Here is an 18,606-nt window from a genome sequence, read left to right as displayed (position 1 = left end):
ATCGAAGCTCTCTAACGCCACGTGCTCGTGCACGCGCGCAAGCGTTCTTGTTGCGCGCAAGTGAGCCAGCGCAGTTTACGGAAATTAATGCGCGTGGCACCGCACAAAAAAGTCATCAAAACTATATCCAGTGTTGTACTGTACTTTTTGTACTTTTTTTTTTTTTAGATATTTAACATGTTGTAGATTAATAACATGCTGGATAAATCATTCACAATTAACTAAATCCAAACTCTTATCCTTCGCTGGACCAGTTATGGTCAAAACAACTATTTGTTCGAATAGCTTTCAGATGACGGTTCCAAGCTAGTGTCATAATAACCATTATATAGAGTAGATGTTTTACCAAGGTCTCTCTTTTCGAATAGCAGTGAATACAATAAATGTAATTTAGGGGGGGATGCTTATTTGAAGCCACATGAAGGAATGCTGATTTATTTATTTAACCCTTCTTTTGTGCTTTCAGGAAGCCAAAGTAGATTATTAATTGGTATGAGGTTCTTTATTTTGGAAACTGCACAATAAGTCTGGCAAGAATGAGGAAATGAATTTCACAAAGTGTTGCGTCATGTGCGTAGGTGACCTAATGGTTGAATATCGCTCCATCTGCCTTTCTTAGTGGTTTGCAGTGGTTAGTGATTTGTTATGAAGTATACTGTAGTCCGACCACTATTTGAATCATATTATTAGATAACTCTAAAGCCATTTATAAGCAAAACCGTAATCTGAAATTGTTGAACATTTTCCCGAAACTAAATTTAGTGGCACGATGATTGGTTGAAAAACATCGGCATACTAAAGTAGGAGTGGGGTGGGCCATTCTGTGGTTCTGTGTGTTCATGTGTGTGTGTGCACTTCACTTCAGACCAAAGTTGCCTAACCGGTAAATCTAGAGAATTGTAACCGCTTTTCCACCTTGATTACACTGGGTCAAATGTTGCAGCAATTATAAGAAAATACAGTACTTTGCTTAAACCTTTAAGTTTTTGGGATATAAAAATCACGTACTATAAGCCGGAACATAATGCACCAGTACAACTAAGAAGGCCAATTCTAACTGAACCAAAAAATGTATTGGTTAACTTATTGATTTGACACTTGTTGTTAATTTTGCCGTTCATCTCACAAGATTTGTAAAAGTGCATCTCAATACTGCTAACCCCTGCAGGGAAAAACACACCAAAAAAAAAAAACTTCTTCCGGTCATGTGTGAATAAACACACTCTAAGACGGCCCAACATAAAATACGACACATGATATATTTCATGATAAGATCAGTAAAAGCACACAAACGAGCCATTGATCGTATTTAATTTTCTTTCTTCAAGGGATAATTTTATTTTTCTCTGTCAAAGTCCTCAACTCTTCTTGTCATTCAGCAATAGCAAAACACACCACTCTCAGCTCCACCAACTCAGAAAAAATACAAACAAAACCAAAAAAAGACACAAGATTATTTATCAGGCCTGAGCCAAAATCATTTCGGTTGTGTGGTGACAACATTCTTCTCCCTCTTCCTTAAAACATCTCAAGATTTAACAAGAAAAGTAATTGGGACCGTCAAGAGAAATAAATACATACAATGCACATTTTTTAAACGCTTGTCCGATCTATAAACTCTTTGCTGATCTGAATCGTTCTTTATTGTTCGCAGTTCACTCGTTGGTTGGTGTTCTCCATTGCATCGCTGCCTTCTGGCACTTGTGCCACGCCTGACTACCCCAGCAGCAAAACAGGGACCTAAAGCACAGGGCTGCGAGAGCTGGCTTTGGAAAAACTGTTTGCCACCGCCGAGTGCGCCAAAAGGTTCGAGTCAGGGCTTTTACATGTGACAAAAAAGGTGGGTGATGAGCTGTTCATGGAGAATACTCTCAACGGGCCTTTATTCCTTTCTCTCCATTGGTCAGCAGGCACGGTTCCCATATATTGTTATTCTGATAAATGTCTTATATTAACTTAAGGCAATCAAACTCAGCCGCCAGCACAAATATTGCTGAAGAACTGGGAAATTAATACATGAAGTGAAGAAACTATCCTGAAAAAAGTAGCGCAGCCTTCTACTTCTCTTCACCCACTCACCACATAGTGGTATAATACCAGGAAATAAATGTATGTTCTGTTCTCTGCTGAGATGTGTGGAAAGGGGACATCACTTCAAAGCCTGGCTGAGATCTACAATACTGCAGGAGTGTCATGAAAAAAAAGAAAAAGAAGAAGAAGCACAGTGAATCCTTCAAAAATCTTTTCACCGCGGTGCTGGTGTGAGCACACCGACTGGGCTCTGCTGCAAACGCAGCCATGTTAGTACTTGCTGTACACGATCGCACCAATGGCAAGTGGAAATACTCTATTGTATAATAGGATCGAGTAGCAGAATTGGCTGCAGTTGATCAGTTGTTATTCGTGAGCATGAGTTTTACCACTGGCGGATAACAAGAAAGCGTGCTGGTCTTTAATCCCATTTCACTGTAATGGAACCATCATCATGAGAATTACAATTTATCAGAATCATCTTCATCATCGTAGTAATAACAACAATAAGAATATACAAATGATAGATAAAGAAGTGGTACAAATTACCATACATTGAAACAAACAAAAATGAACTGAAGATACCACAGTAGGACATGCTTCAAAGCGGTTATGTTTGGCAAGAAAGCAGTTTTGCTGTAGAAAAAAAACCTCACAGTGAAAATAGTTATGCCCCTCCAGGATTACAAAGCACAGTATTCAGTCAAAACGATATATAGTTCTTTCCTTCATCTTGCCCCTAAATTAGGCTGCGCTGACATCCAAAGTTAGTATCTCCCAAAAAGCTTCCTAACAAAGTTCTTCCATTTCTATTTGCACCAAAAGAAGAATAAAAACTCCTAAGTGTAAGGGGTGGATACTGTTACGGCTAAAACCAGCTGGATAGCGGTGGCTTGAACTCTGAAAAAAGCAATCAATGTATTGTGAAACAATAGCTTAAACCCAGCTGAAGCTACTTGCGCTCCCCCAAAGAGCACAAATAAAAATAGAGATTTCAACTACAGCCTTCTTTAAAACATCATTAGTCCTCTAAGTCATCTAAAGGTTGAGGAACCAGAATATCCATAAATCCATTTTCTGTCATTTAGAGTTAATTCGCTTTTCTGTCAGAATGACAGACAAAAATAAATATATATTACATATTTTATGAAAAACAATGAAGCAGTCTTTACTGCCAGCAGCCAGGCAAGACAGACAGAAAGTTCAGGCCTTACAAACAGGCAGCGGTCGTTACTGACTTTTGCCAGAACATATCACGTAACATGTCTTGCCTTGCTTTTACTAAATACTTTAGTCTTTGGTCAGTATACGTAGTCCTCCTCATATTATACATATAATCATACACAAATATGCATGTATATACACAGTTATTATCGTGTAGTAAACTGGATATTTGTGCATGCGCTTTATGTATTCACACTTTTTCATGAAGGACCTTTTGCACAATACATCTGAAATTGAAATAAATAATTCATCTGGAACTAAAATACTAGTACCTCTTCTCAATTCATGTAAAACCAAAATGGAGAAGTAAAAGAAAGTAGCCTTATGTACAGCATAAAATCTTCTTTTGACACAGGCTAAAAGGCGTTGATTTAAATAAACAGACTTTGCATCTTTCAAGAAGCCTGACAGAGGCTGGGCGTGAGAAAAACAGCTGTCCTCCGAGTTGTGCCACGAAGGCCGTCAATTGAGACATTTTTCTCTATTCCGTCGAAAGTCCTACTACCCCCCACCCCCCCCCCCCAATACTCGTCGCTTGGGATTCAAGTGATGGCACTTCTACTTGTTTAGCCATTTGCTCATCCCGTGAGTCCTCACTCAGTGGTGCTGTGTCCCTGCAGTAGCCACCTGCTGTTGCCATGGCTGCTAACTGTTGGGTGGCCCATCATTAAGGAAGTAGGTTGTCATTTCCCCTTTACCTTTAACCTTAACCACCCCACGGCACTCCAGCACGTACCCTTTGCTTGCCAGCACCTGATGGAGGTCTGTTGTTACCTGTGAATGGTGTAAAACAAAGCAGAGCTTCATGATGCTGATATATGTATGATAAATTATAAAGATAAACTACCATATTGTTCAGACCTTTAAAACCTCACAAACACCTCTTTGTAATCTTGAGCGGCTGTATATGGATATCTTTCATTCATATTCTTTCTTATTGCATTCGCCTTCCCATTTTCCTCCTGATCTAGTCGCTAGAAGGTGTCTATGTGTTCATTACACTAAATCTAATAGAAATGAGCGCAAGTCTAATAGAAAGTTAATCAATGGAAAATCTATCCATTGGCTTATTTACCAAACTTAACATGGTAAAGTTGCTCCCGCCAGCACCAGGTGTGCACATTTAGGCAGAAAAGCAGAAGCACACAACCCACCTGTATGCAGTCTGGTACCCCTGTGCTGTCCATGCGACTGGCCACATTGACAGTGTTTCCCCAAATATCATATTGAGGCTTCCGTGCGCCAATAACCCCTGCTACCACTGGTCCAATATTCAGACCTGGATATTGAATGCAAAAAAAAAAAAAAAAGTTCAGCTCAAACTATTTTTGCTATGCTGGGAAAAAACACGTCACATTTCTCATTCATTTACCTATCTTCATCTGGAAGTTGTTGAAGGAATGCTCATTGATGTATTTCATCTGTTCTCTCAGTCTCATGGCGTAGTCAGCCAGTGCAGTAATGTGTGTGCGGCCCTCTTTGTCATAGGTGGAGTCGTTGAGGCCGGAGGCTGCCATGTAAGTAGAGCCAATGGTCTTGATTTTTTCCAGCTGCCTGTATTTCTCCTCACTAATAATCTGTCAATAAATGCCCCACAATGAGGTGAATCCTGCCCTTCCAATGCTTCTTGAAGTACACTGAGCCTCGCAGACATCCGTACCTCATCAAAGTCAGCGATAATCTCATTAAGCAGACGCAGGCACTCCACCCCCTCGTTGTTGGCCTCCAGTTCTACATAGAACTCAGAGAAATTGCTTATGGAGGCAAACATTACCGCCACACACTCACAGGACTGGTAGTAGAGCTCGTCATTACGCCGCTCACGTGCCAAGAAGTGAGCGGCCACATCTTTAGGCAGAATATTATGGAGGAGGCGACGATTGTAGGCTTGGAGTTCCTCCATCTCCTCCTTTTCTTCTGTGGCCTGTAAGGCCAGGTTCGTCATGAGTAAAATTCACATTTCGTGGTTCTGTTAGGAACTGGATTAATATGTATTGATCCTTGCTTTTGGTTGTGTCCTGTTTCGATGGCATTTCTATTCATACGTTCAATAAATCCAATCCAATACAGTATAGCGAGCAGTGAGCACATTTTTACTTTCATTTGAACTTTACTGTCGTGGAAGCAGACCGCGGCGAAAACATTTCCAGCAGCGTGAAGTTTTATATTGCTGCCCTCTGGTGGGCACAGGACATACCTGTAATTTCCACAGGAAGTCGAGGCGTGCGGTCGATTCTACCTGCTGAGCGTGCAGGTACAGTGCCAGTACAAAGATCGTTAGGATCACTGGCGTCATGACCCTCAGGGATACTTTGGTCACAACAAATGGGCTGGGAAGAGGCAAACGCGTTACAAGGTGGCAGATTAAGCTGGCAACTGATCGAAATGTAAAGCGGAGTTGAGGTATCTCACCACTGGTTTGTCGTTTCATTGAAACTGGGCCTAATTTACAAACACAAGGATAAAAGGTCTTGTGATGTTAAGAAAATAAATAAAAGTAAAAATGCATCAGTATTAGAATGCTTAAACTTACCACTGAGTACTTGTTTCATTTAGATTGCTACAATGACAATAGAAAAACACGATTAGAAATCATAAAAATACATACTGTATCTTTGGCAAGAAATGAGCGACATCCAAGGTGTTAAAACATGTGTCCAGTTATGGGTGTTTCAAAATGATGGCTTTTGCCTTGAACCATCCATGAGAGGGAAATTTGAAGAACAATTGGCACAACGTTCACACAATGAAAGTCCAACATGGTCCTCATGCGGCACTTACATGGCATTGGAGGTTACAAAGAGGTCTGCATTGTCAAACAGTGCTACTTGTGGCCACTCCACCAGCAGCAGGAAGGTGAGCTGGATGAGCAGCATCAGAGCCAACTTCCCAATGCTGCTGATCTGCAGGAACACTGAGCAGGCCAGCAGTGTCAGCAGCACGCTGTAGCTGAAGTACTGCCGCAAACAGGAGAGCACCATCAACCTTTGAGCTCACAAATGCAAATGTGACATTTCCTCACACACTGGCATCTATAGAACAAATGCGGGTCATTGGAGGCAGACAATGGACTGGCAGTGGAGTCACCGCTCACCTCAGGAAAGGGGCAGGAGGGACCTTGACTGGGGCAGATCTCAAGACCCCCTTCATCCGACACATTCAATCGGCGGATCACGCAGGGCGTCACCATGGCTGCAGAGGTGTTTGACTTCTCCGCAACACACTCCACTAAGCTCTTGGTGTCACATGCAAACTACAACAAAGTCGAGACGTAAACGTTTCCAGTCGACGTGCGATGAATAATCAAATAATCAAAAACTAAGCGACTATCACATTAATCGCGAAGTAATGTTGATGATTAATTGTTGAATTACTTTTTAATTGTTCAAATATTGGAAATGCGGCTTCTCAACAGTAAATATTGTCCAATTTCTTCAGTTCCCAATGAAAGTCGACTGATTATCCATCCTTCCATCCATCCGTTCGTTCGTTCGTTCACAAGGGTCGCGGGCGTGCTAAAGCCTATCCCAGATATCTTTGGGCGGTAGGCAGGGTACAGCCTGAACTGGTTGCCTGTCAATCGCAGGGCAAACAAAGACAAACAAAAATCTATACTTACAAAGACACAATCCTGAGTGTCCAATATACAGTACAGTACCTACCACGCCCGTTTTGGGAACGTGAAAAGAAACCCGAGTACCCCAAGAAAACTCACACAGACACGGGGACAAGAAGCAAACTCCATACAGGAAGGCTGGAGCCAGAGACGAACCCACAATATCTGCCCAGTAAGGAGGACTTAACTAACGCTTAGTAAGTAATGGTTAGTAACTAAGCATTCTGCCGCCCTTGACTGATTATCTTTTTATTGCGTTCAAATGAAACATTTGCTTTGAAAAGAAGTTGCGTATTTACTGTCATGCTATGGGCAAAACACATAACCACTCATTTTGGTGCATTTTCTGCACCGTCAATTTGTAATTCTATCATGTTTTTGAATGAAGGGATGGCATGGTACGGTGGTTGAGTGGTCGGCACATCCGCCTCACAGTGCAGAGGTCGCGGGTTTGCTTTCGGCTCTGGCATTCCTGTATAGAGTTTGCATGTTCTCCCAGTGCCTGTGTGGGTTACTCCGGCCTTTTCCCATGTTCCAAAAGCATGCAGGATAGAAAATACACTGTATTGGGTACTATAAATTGTCCTTATGTATGCCTGTGAGTGTGAATGGCTGATTTCCTTTCTGTGCCCTGTGACTGGCTGGCAACCAATTCAGGGTGTACACCGCCTACTGCTTGCAGACAGTCGGGATAGGCTCCAGCAGGCTTGCAACCCTTGTGAGAATAAGCGGTTAAGATAATGGATGGATTGGATGGAATTAAAGCATGTTTTGCTTGACTATTGACGGATTAATCGATTATCAAAGTGTTCCGGTGTAATTTCAGTTTGTGTGTGTGGGATGGGAGGGCGGGGCTGGCGGATTAATCGTACCATGTTGACAAAGGCAGAAATGAAGACAAGGATGATAGTAAACACTCCAACTAGAGTGCTGTTGGTGCGAGACTGGACAATCTTCTTTGAAACCTTCTGCATTGCAGCAGGAAAGAGCTAAGAGACAAAGAAGAAGAATCGTGTAGCGAGAAAACCACAGCAGAGAAAATGTGCATTTTTATGAGCTCTCCTACCTTGATGCAAGAGTATATGGCACAGATGAAAAGGATGTTTGCCAGGATGATGAAAATACTGATGTAGATTCCCAGCATGACCGGAGTGCTGCAAGAAACAGTCAAGTTAGACAAAACGGGCAGGTTTGCACGTAATGGTTTGTTGGCTGAAAATTGACCATACTTTAAACTTGCTGAAACTACATCTAAGGATAGGTGCAGGTAGTGTAAGGCGATTTTGATCGAGGGAAGAGCCATATTTGGACACACGCGCAACTCAGCATATCTACTGGACGAGTATTCAGCTGAGAGTCGCCACTCAAACATTTGTATTTGTTTTCCCTAAAAATTGTGTGAATTAAATGGCTGTCACAGGAGTACTGTGTGTCCTACTGGTTACATCTTGTGTGAAGGGGGCCAATGTCCTGGCAACAGTCCAGCCTCTGCAAAGGGTGACATTTGTTGAGGCGAAACATTTTTTTCAGACTTTTAGTCACTCCCTCGCACTGACTGTGTAGATTCTGTCAATACAAAGCTTTCTTTTAGAAAGACTCCTCTTGGCCTCAATTCCCCCTAACTCCTTTGCGTCCTACTGGTTTAAATCGTGGAAATAAACATGATTGGGGTTTGTCCAGAATTAACTTTATCATATGCACACACTGGATTAGATTAGAGTAGTATGTGACCTACTCACTGTGGAAAAATAACAATCTGTATGAAGGATATGAAGCAGAACACTAGTAGAGTGCAGGCCACATAGCCACCAAAACGATCATCCACTTTCTTGGAATACTAAAAAAAGGAGACAGATGTAATCCGATAAGTGGAAGTGCGGTTTAAAGAGCGTCCAAGTGATGATCAAAAGAAGGGTCTCAGACCTTCTTCTCCAAACTTGATGTTTGAAAGGTAAGAAGGAACTTTTTAACATGGTCTTTTCTCAGCTGGTCGATGCTGCGAGCGTCAATGGCTCGTCCCAGAAATTCATCCACCTCATCCTCTGGGTTCATGATCTCCTGAGCACCACGGCTAAAAAAAGAAAAGATCATAATAACGAACAAAAGAAAAAAAGGAATGCAAATCATTTGTCCCACGATCGCAAGGCTTACTTGTCTTTACTGGAGGTTTCATCAATACCCTGAAAAAGACAAGAAACATCAATGTCAATGTGGCAAAAAACCCTTTGAAAAACACTTAGTCACTAGAAGATAAGTCCTGGCTCTGCCCGCAAAAAGCATGTGTTGGTGAAAACTCACCATTTGTCTGAATACTTTGGAGTCTTTGGTCCGGGAGAATGTTCTGTCAGGCACCCAGCGTGGCATCAGTCCCTCATTGGAGTTGGCTCTTGTCCTCTGCATCTTAGCCATCATCGCCTTTTCTTCCTTCTGTTCAGAGAGAAAAACATGAGGGCAATACCAACTGTTGTCATGCTGAGAACAACAGTGCAAGTGACTAACGCCAGCGGAAGAGGTCTTTTGTCTGTCAATATTGTCCTTCGGTTCAAGATCTAAAAGACTTTTTTGTATCTTCTCACCAGCTTTAGATGTCTCATTGGCTTCTATTGTACTTGGTAGGGATGAGACACAAATCCTACAAGACCAGACGTCGCACAAGACAGGGTCCACGAGAATGAAATGGGAGTTTAGCAAATTTTATCATGTCAAATAACGCCTACATAAATGTTTCTGTGTTTACAATGTTTTCTTTAAGTGAGGAGACTGCAACAAAATAATGATCTAGTTTGCAAATGTAAACATAAAAGGAGAGCAAGGCTAATTTTTCACCTGCAACTGAGCTCTTTCCTCATACAGAATAGTTTTACAAATTGTAAACAGCTCATCTAAGCTGTGGTGTATGACCTTTTTTTATTTTGCAGTGTTTACAAAATGTCTTTGTCTTGTCTGCTAATATTTTACCATCCTTTTCTTCAACTGAAAAACCGAAATATCGACACAGCTGATTTGAGTCTAATCCAAGCATTCTGTAGGGCTGCAAACATTGACTCTTTCGGTATCAAACACATTAAATAAATAAAACATAGACATTGATTGCTGGATGAATAGCATATATAGACACAGAAGACCAAATAAAACATTTTGACAATTATAAATGACCAACATTCATCAACATTTTTATTGTTAAATATAAACTAAGATTTTTAGTCAAGACCAGAACCACAGAACACCTAAGAGTGAGCCTGTTTTGTTAAAAAGTGGTAAGGTTGTAATCATGACAACGTGCAGAGTCATTTACATCTATTAAACTGTCATTTAAAAGAAATACGATATAGAGCGCTTGTGGCTAATTTACACAATGGGCTCCGCGAAACAATAACATGTCAGCATAACGACGTCATTTTTTTTAGTGCCCTAAATTTGGTAAACGAAACTGATTTCAGAACAATGTTGTTTTGTTTGTATTGAGAGTGTGTGACTCATGACTCACTCCAGGAGCAGCAGTAAAAGAGTCAAGTCAAATTGCCCAGACATGCTTCTGGAAATGACTTCCAAATAAAAGCATACGTGGCTTGACATTATGGGTACAGTAACATTTATTTTGAAGTCTCGCCACATAAAACAAGCTGTTGAGCAGTTAATTCTCCTGTGCACACCAACAACAGCCAAAGCCAAAAAGATATTGACCCATCATTCGCAATTAGAAATATGCCCATTTTTAAGCTTGAAAGACGTGGCTGTTAGCAAGGCATAAATGAACAAGGCCATCCTCATCGAGCCGGTTTTGAGCGCTTACCCGCTTTTGGCTGCAGCCGAGAACCAGGAAGGTCTCGATGCTGTTCTCCTTGAGATAAGCATTCCGCTCCCCTCCAAAGCCTGGCTCCACTTCATAGTCTCCATTGAGATATTGCAGGGTGGCCTTAGTGATGTGGATCCGTCTAGAAGGGGACATAAGGATCACGTATCTCGTTACAAATGTGTGCAAAGTTGCATGTTTTTCTAGCTGGCGCTTATTGCGCCTACCCTGCTTTGCCTCCTGCTTCCATGTGATTAGCCAGCGTAACATCGTTTGACCACACGTCAAACTGCCACTTCCTCAGGCCCAGCACACCGCAATGTACGCGTCCGCTGTGGATGCCGACACGCATGTTGACATTAACCCCAGTTACCTCTCGCACCAGCCTAAAGACACAATGCCAAGAAGGTCAGTGTTGTTTATCAACTGCAAAACAAAATGTTCCAATTGGTCTTTCTACTCACGAGATGGCCTCAATCATGTCCACGCCCATCTCCACGCAGCAGTGGGCGTGATCAGCACGAGGTTCGGGGAGCCCGGACACACAATAGTAACAATCACCCAAAATTTTAATACGCAAACAGTGGTTCTCCTGAAGAAGGGATAGGCCACAAGAGAAAATTGAGCATTAGCATCTACAATGTCTCCTTTTCTTTCTTCTTACAGAATAACTTTAATTACAATGGACAAGACGCTAAGTATTTCAATTTGTGGTTGGCATTATTTAAAAGCAATATATTAAAAGTCATTTTAAGAGTTATATGGGAATTTAAATCAAAGATTTTACAATAATATCTTCGATGCAGTCCCACTAGTATGCTAATTATTGCTTTTGTTGAGTATGAATGAAGCAGCATAATCTGCCTGTCGTTATTTGTGTCAGAGGACGGCCATTTTGCCATTTCCAAGCAACTTTAAATGACATCCGAGCTGCTCAGTGCTCAGGTAACAACCATTTATGGCACACCTGTTTTCTGGTTTTGGTCTTGTGAGGTTATCAAGCCGAAGGCAAGGACCTGAGATGGATGAATTTGGGTGGATTTTGCTGCTTGATTCATAATCCACCAATGCAATATATACACAGAAAAGTAGTAAAGAAAATGTTTGACTTGGTTTCTCGTCCAATTGTGTTAAACATGCACATCGAGTCAGTTTGTTTGCTTTATAATTATCATCCCAAGCTGCACCTCAACAAAAACGTGCCACAAAGGAAGTTGTAATGAGGAGACGGATGACTGCGGAGCCTTACCGAGGCCAACTTGTCGAAGCGGGCAAAGAGTTCATTGAGTGTCATGACCAATTCCTGAGCTGTACACTGGGAGGCCAGGCTGGTAAAACCCTCGATGTCGGCAAAGAGAATACTGAGAAAGACACAAAGAGGAGTTTCATCGTTGGCATTTTTGCTTCAACGGGTAACACGATATTCAATTTTCTGTAGCGACTGTGTTTAAGGGTTGCAGATGAACTGCAGATAAAGTGCCGAAAATTTACAGTATATATGTATGTATGTATGTATATATATATATATATATATATATATATATATATATATATATATATATATATATATATATATATATATTTTTTTTTTTTTTTTCAAATTTACTTATTTTTAATGATAAAGTCTACATTCAAGTGGCCCACATCTATGATCATTTCATTTGCTTGAGGTGTTAAGCCAAAACAGTCAGTGTTATGGTAAGTGAAATTACAAGTGGTTTTCAACATATTAGAATTAAGGGTTTCAGGTTAATAGATTGATTGCAATCATTTAATTGAAGTCATAGTAGGAAATTTATTTTTATTTATGTATTTAATTTTATCATTCGAACTTCTAACTTTATGCTTTCTGTATGCTGATGAGAGCCGTTTTCATATATACTGTACACTGATTATCTGTCAATCGTCCTGCGGGTGGGACAGCGAGTTCAGGATCAGAAGACGTGAAAATGGAGGTGCGTCTGAAAGTTTGGGGTCTGATGAATGGTAAGTTGTACTTTAAAAAAAGAATCCCCAGCTCCTTTGTTAAGAAGGAGCTCGCTTACCACAGAAGCAGCTCAAATTTAGCCTACCACATAAATGCAAAGCAGCCAGCTATGAATACAGCCACAGCACACAGTGGCAGCAAAAATGCTAAAGTAGCAAACTATAGCAAAGCTCTTTGCCAAATAAACCTTGAGAACACCACGCACCTTGAGCAGTCAATGGTTTATTTTAATGGTAATTTTTTAATTATTTGGCAATTGACAAAAGAAAACAGCACTGATCCTTCTGACGGTGGAAAGTAAAGGTTGTTGCCAGCTCTACTAGAGCAGAAGTTAAATGGTTACAAGTACATCTATTAAAGAAATGTTTTGTTTTTTTATTATTATTATTTTTTAGGTGAGATTAAAATGAGATTAATTAGATAAATTGATTACAGATCTTGACTAATGAATCCCTCATTACATTTTTTTCTTGCTTTTTTCTTGACAGCACTAGTTAGAAAATCATGGGAATACCTTTTATTCAGTCGTTCAAAAGGCCATAAATGGAAAAAGCCAAGGAAGATATTGATTTTAACCGATCCCTTTAGTGTTCCCACATAGATCAAACTGTTTAGGATTAAAATCAAATCATATTCAATCAATGCACAATCCAGAATTACATTTCAGGATAAAGAACAAGTTTGTTTTCAATAGCGAATGCGTGCAGTGTGTTGGCTGAGTGCTGTAATTGAATGCGTGCCAAGGGTTCCTCATCTTTGGGGATTATCTTTCCTTGGCTGCTGGTGATTAAGTATTCCCTCACTAGTGTTAATTAGACTGCACTCCACCAAACCACACTAACCTCTGTCTGACTGTGTGTGTGTGTTGGTGTGCGTGTAGGTGTATGCAAGCGCACGTGCGTGCGCGTGAGTATATCTGTGGACAATGTTGCGTCCTTGTTTTCCATATCAGACTGTATCTTTCTCCATCATGCATGAAACTACATTGAAGCAATGTGTAACATCTTAGACGGCTGAGGAAGATGACAAATTATACTGTGACATTGTGTGTCAAGACTGACCTGACATTGTCGTGTTTCTGGATATAGATCTTATGAAACATCATGTCTTCCTTCTTGGCATTGATGTCGGCCTTCATCTCCATGGCAACATGCCTTGGCAGCACTGAGAGCAACAGACGTTCCTGGGAAACATGCAAAATAAATACATTTGAAACAAAATGCAGACTGCATCTTTCTCTGACTATGACTTACAGTACAGTATGGGTTTGTTCCATAACAAACATGGATTGCATGGCCTCAATCATGAACGCAATGCTGTTTCACAATCCTTGTAAATGCATCTTACTGGTGGAGGCCGTAAATAGAAGAAAGAGAGGAGCAATCTGATGTAGCACTCAGTGGCCAAGTACCGTCTTGAATTTAATGTGTTCAGTAACGACGAGCCAGAGAAGAGTCTGGCAACAGCGAGTGACATAAGGTTGTTATGTGACCTGACTCAGAGCTGCGCAGCTTCTCTTTTAAGGAGCAGTAAGATAGAATCTTGCTCAAAAATCCATTGTTGCTCTGCATTGACTAAAAGTGTGATACTCGAGTCACTGACTTCATGCTCTCGGTTTACCCTTTACCCCGTGCAAGCATGTTCTCACACTGCCCCCATGAGGCCAACCCGTGCACAGCAGGAAGAGTCGGTATTTATTTTTATTTTTGTATATGTATTTTTTTTATTTTAATATTTTATTAGATTAATTTGTTGCTAATTTATTTTCTGGCTGTTCTTCCAAATTATATCTTAAAGTAGAGTTTTCAAAGATTCATGTAAGTATTGTCATCCCAACACACACATATCGAAAGTCTTATGTTAGCCTGTCAGTCCCAAGCAATGTGAAAAAAATAGAACAATGAAATAAGCCAAAACGCGATAAAGAGATAAGGTAGATGCTTATTCATCATTTGAATGTGAGCAAATATGAAATAGAACAAAGGTGTGGGATGCAGCTGAATGACTGTGGCAAGTGGCTTGGATTTCACATGGTACCTAAATTACAGGGTGCCATTGCAGCTGCCAAAAAAAAAAAAATACAAGTACAAAGTTAAGGTTTTTAACATGGTGGTTTTGAGTATTGGATGGTGAGTATTTCAAATCAATAAATATTTGTCGTTATTTATCATTATTTGAATTTTAATCAAGAATGATCATGATTATCATTTGTTTCCATAATCACACAGCCCCATATCAGATGATCTGTGACTGTTTTAATGAAGTCGACATAAAAACTATAAACTGAACTCATGTGACGTCCAGAGGAGTCTGTAGTGTGTCATGATTTAACATGGCTGTTACTTTCTGATTCCAGAAAATAATTCCCGACATGAAATTCCAGAAAAAAATTAAAGCCTTAATGATCTGTTAAGGATTGTTATGTACTTAGGTACAGCAATAACTCATCACCAAGGATTGTTGAACTGGAAAAATCCACCGAAGCAAGAAGAGGACTTGAAATCTATCCAGTGTTCTAATGATTCTTACCTGTTGCTGATTCTCTCTCTGCAGGTGTAGTCTGGCCTGGATGTACCCTCTTGTCTCCTGGAAAGCTTGTCTTTGAGAAACCTCAGCAGGGTAGTGGGTACAGATTCCAATGATGTTGGTGCACAGGAAAATAAGGACATTTGCACTCACCTATAGAAAAGGGGCAGTTGGGGGGGGTGAAAAATCATGTGAACAAGTGCAGTTGCGCTCAGGAGAGATTACTTTTCAAGCTATTTCGGCAAAATGCAAAACACATATAAATATATGGTTAGTCAAGTAACTCTGTGGACATTCATTATGTATTCTGGATGCGGCTGGTTGTCAACTGGATGTCAAACGATTTAGAATTAGCAGTAAAAACTATGATGAATTTGTGGTACATAAAATTTAAACAGTGTAAAGAAAAGGGTATTTGATATTTTTGTGTCGATTCAGTTAATTGCATGAAAAGCGGAATAGCCTGTTTGTAATAGAGAAATAGTAAAACTATCTTGTCATGGTCAATAAATGATGAGGATTGAACAAAAACAAGATAGATTGGATGTTTGTCGTGAGTGACACTGTTTGGTGTTGAAGTTTCCATTGTATCATGGGAATTGCCATTGACCCAGGACCTCCTTTAAAGATCTTCATGTTTGCAGAGTGAACCTGACACTCTTCACAAAGCAGGCAACATTTGGACATTGATAAAGAGGAGGGTGGTGGTGGCGGAGGACAGCGAGGAAGCAAGCTGGAGAAAATACATCCTGTATCAAACATTAATAACAAGAACTGCCACACTGAACTGGATCATGTCAACTGAAAGTGAAAGTGGACACAGACGCAGGAATCTGTTATCTTGCACAGTGTGAGATTAATTTCTCTTTAGCAAGAAAATAAACACTAATGTTCTGTGAGGAGGTTTCACACTGGCATCTCCTGGGTAGAGAGGGGAAATTACCATGAGCGCTACACAGAAGCACAAATAACAAAACACATGCAAGATAAAAACAGATCTTATCATAAAATACTGTGTGAATAACCTAGCAGGATTTATTCCTAAAAAGAATATTTATTTTGTAAGCCAGTTTAAACATAAAGATAGGGTCCTTGATTTTTTCCATCCATCCATTATCTATAGCCGCTTATCTTCACAAGAGTCATAGGCTTGCTGCTGCCTATCCCAGCTGTCTTTGGGTACTAGGCAGGGGACACCCTGAACTGGTTGCTCGCCAATGGCAGGGCACACAGAGACAAATAACCATCGCCGCACCCAAACACATTTAAGGACAATTTAATGTCCAATACACCTGCCATGCATGTTTTTGGAGTGCCCGGAGAGAACCCTCGCTGGCTCAGCGGGAACATGCAAACCCCACACAGAAATGTCCGAGCTAGATGAATTCGAACTCGGGTCCTTGAACTGTGGGGTGGACGCGTTAACCAGTGCGCCACCAAACCGCCCTTACTTGATTTTATATAAAACAAAAATAATTATTGGAGATATATTGCCATTAATACTCGTCGCGTGTCTTTGTGTTACTAGTAATTGAATGAGTGTCATATTTAATACATTTCTGCTTGATTTATGTATGTATGTATGTATGTATTTATGTATGTATTGTGAGACAGATAATAATAACAGTAAAAATCCTGAGAATTATTTGCACAACTTCTTTGCATACTTATATATAAACACACACACACAAACACATACATACTATATATATATATATATATATATATATATATACACACACACACACAAACACATACATACTATATATATATATATATATATATATATATATATATATATATATATATATATATATATACATGGCAAATCAGCCTTTTCGCTGATTATGTCTGGTTGAAGTTTGAAGGGCCATAAGGTCCCTTATTTAAATAAATACCCAATAAAAGGAATCACAAGGAAAACAGTGAAAAATCAGTGTGACCCAAGATAACAAGTAATTGGAGAACGAGGGGAAAAAACATAGAACATGAATGCTAAAGTAAAAGACAGACATAGAGTGGCAACAAGCAGGATGAGGAAGAAAAAAAGACAGGAAAAAAAGCATGTGAGAGTGATATCTGCAGAGGACAGATTTAGGCCGCAGTGACATGAGGCAGATGGCCCCGGGCGCTCGCTTCTGTTTACATTTCACTCACTATTCAAGCAAAAACCAGTCGGGAGACCAAAAATGGTGAATGGTGTTTGTCTGCAAAGTACAGGTGAGTTGATTCAAAAGTATACAACCTAGGTAAAGACATTCCTTCCCATTGGCTGAGAGCAATTAGGTGCGATCAGATTCCCACCACATGTTTGTTATACCCAATGTGTTTGAGTGCACAAGCTGCCACTAATTGCTTGCTTTTCTCAAGAGGGTAAGGACTTGTGGCTACGCAGAGTACACAGGAAGCTCCTGTGTTTATGCAACAGCACTCCACCTCTTCAGGAGCTTAGCAGCGTTTACCTGCCACTTGTCTCCACTACCGGCGCAGGACCCGGGCACCTGCTCGTGTCCTCTATGCTCATTTGAAGTCACATATCATTTTGTGCCAATGCCATTTTAATCACGCCACCCATGCATTAGCATCCTCATGCATGAAGGTTATGAAGCGCTGTTTTAGCCCTCTAAAAGGCTTATGTTTACTTCCAGAGGCGAAAATAAACCAGGAATTATATGACATCCGACACAAGTTCCTGCTGTGAAAGCAGACGTTTGTTCCACTGGGTACAGCAGCCCAGCCAGATGACCAGTCAGGAGAAGACCATATCCTAATCCCTACAAATTAAAATGGCATTACGTAAGAGCTGTTCTCATTGACAGGACAAGCAGCATTGAAGCATTAAAATGGAAGCCCCCCCCCCCCCCCCCCCCCCCCCCCCCAAAAAAAAAAAAAAGAAAAAATATAAATGACAACAGCTTAGGGAAAATATGCAGCCTTATTCAATAAGTGAGCAACAAAAAAAGAGGATCGTAAAAACTGAAAATATATGACCACACCACTGTCAACATCCTCTGCCGGGTGGGGCTATAGGTACCTGGCACACTTTTATTGCCATTAAAACAATTGAACTCATACATATTTCCAAGCTGCTCTTTCATTTCTATGGACTGCAAGCAACATGTAGACAGTCACACAGAGCAGGTGGTGGCAGGTCCATTATCAGTATGCAATAAGGCTGGTCATGGTGGCAGAGCTAACCTAATGTTCAACAAACAAGCCATTTAAGTTGAGTCAAACTTCCGTCAGTTGTATGCTGCGGATGTGAACAACTAATTGGTCAAGAGATTGCGACCATGGGTAAGAGTAGGAACGTAGATTGACCGAGAGCTTTGCCTTTGGGCCCAGCTCCTCCTTCAAGACGGATCAGTACAGAGTCGGCATTACAGCATACACTGCATCGATCCGCCAGTCGATCTCCCACTCTTTCCT

At 40.6% G+C, this 18,606-nt stretch overlaps 1 protein-coding gene across 2 annotated transcripts in view; it reads right to left on the bottom strand.

The window, feature by feature from the left end:
- Positions 1 to 3,758: 3,758 nt before the first annotated feature.
- Positions 3,759 to 18,606, bottom strand: part of LOC148427768 (adenylate cyclase type 6-like) — a 33,959-nt gene continuing 19,111 nt past the window's right edge. For both annotated transcript variants that reach the window (XM_088406285.1, XM_088406295.1), the window contains exons 4-24: positions 15,181 to 15,330; positions 13,713 to 13,834; positions 11,914 to 12,025; positions 11,129 to 11,256; positions 10,892 to 11,050; positions 10,665 to 10,806; positions 9,170 to 9,298; positions 9,023 to 9,051; positions 8,795 to 8,942; positions 8,611 to 8,708; positions 7,938 to 8,025; positions 7,744 to 7,860; positions 6,350 to 6,508; positions 6,037 to 6,212; positions 5,789 to 5,815; positions 5,668 to 5,697; positions 5,453 to 5,585; positions 4,916 to 5,179; positions 4,628 to 4,832; positions 4,410 to 4,534; positions 3,759 to 4,029 (exon numbers count right to left, since the gene is read on the bottom strand). In XM_088406285.1, coding sequence (XP_088262411.1) covers positions 3,901 to 4,029; positions 4,410 to 4,534; positions 4,628 to 4,832; positions 4,916 to 5,179; positions 5,453 to 5,585; positions 5,668 to 5,697; positions 5,789 to 5,815; positions 6,037 to 6,212; positions 6,350 to 6,508; positions 7,744 to 7,860; positions 7,938 to 8,025; positions 8,611 to 8,708; positions 8,795 to 8,942; positions 9,023 to 9,051; positions 9,170 to 9,298; positions 10,665 to 10,806; positions 10,892 to 11,050; positions 11,129 to 11,256; positions 11,914 to 12,025; positions 13,713 to 13,834; positions 15,181 to 15,330 — 2,670 coding nt within the window. In that variant the 3' untranslated portion in view covers positions 3,759 to 3,900. The remainder of the gene's footprint in view (positions 4,030 to 4,409; positions 4,535 to 4,627; positions 4,833 to 4,915; positions 5,180 to 5,452; positions 5,586 to 5,667; positions 5,698 to 5,788; positions 5,816 to 6,036; positions 6,213 to 6,349; positions 6,509 to 7,743; positions 7,861 to 7,937; positions 8,026 to 8,610; positions 8,709 to 8,794; positions 8,943 to 9,022; positions 9,052 to 9,169; positions 9,299 to 10,664; positions 10,807 to 10,891; positions 11,051 to 11,128; positions 11,257 to 11,913; positions 12,026 to 13,712; positions 13,835 to 15,180; positions 15,331 to 18,606) is intronic.

This window comes from Hippichthys cyanospilos, chromosome 2 (genome assembly GCF_059441005.1).
Source record: "Hippichthys cyanospilos isolate Australia breed blue-spotted pipefish chromosome 2, RoL_Hcya_1.0, whole genome shotgun sequence".
Taxonomy (NCBI): domain Eukaryota; kingdom Metazoa; phylum Chordata; class Actinopteri; order Syngnathiformes; family Syngnathidae; genus Hippichthys; species Hippichthys cyanospilos.
This window is presented reverse-complemented; position numbering and strand designations above follow the sequence as displayed.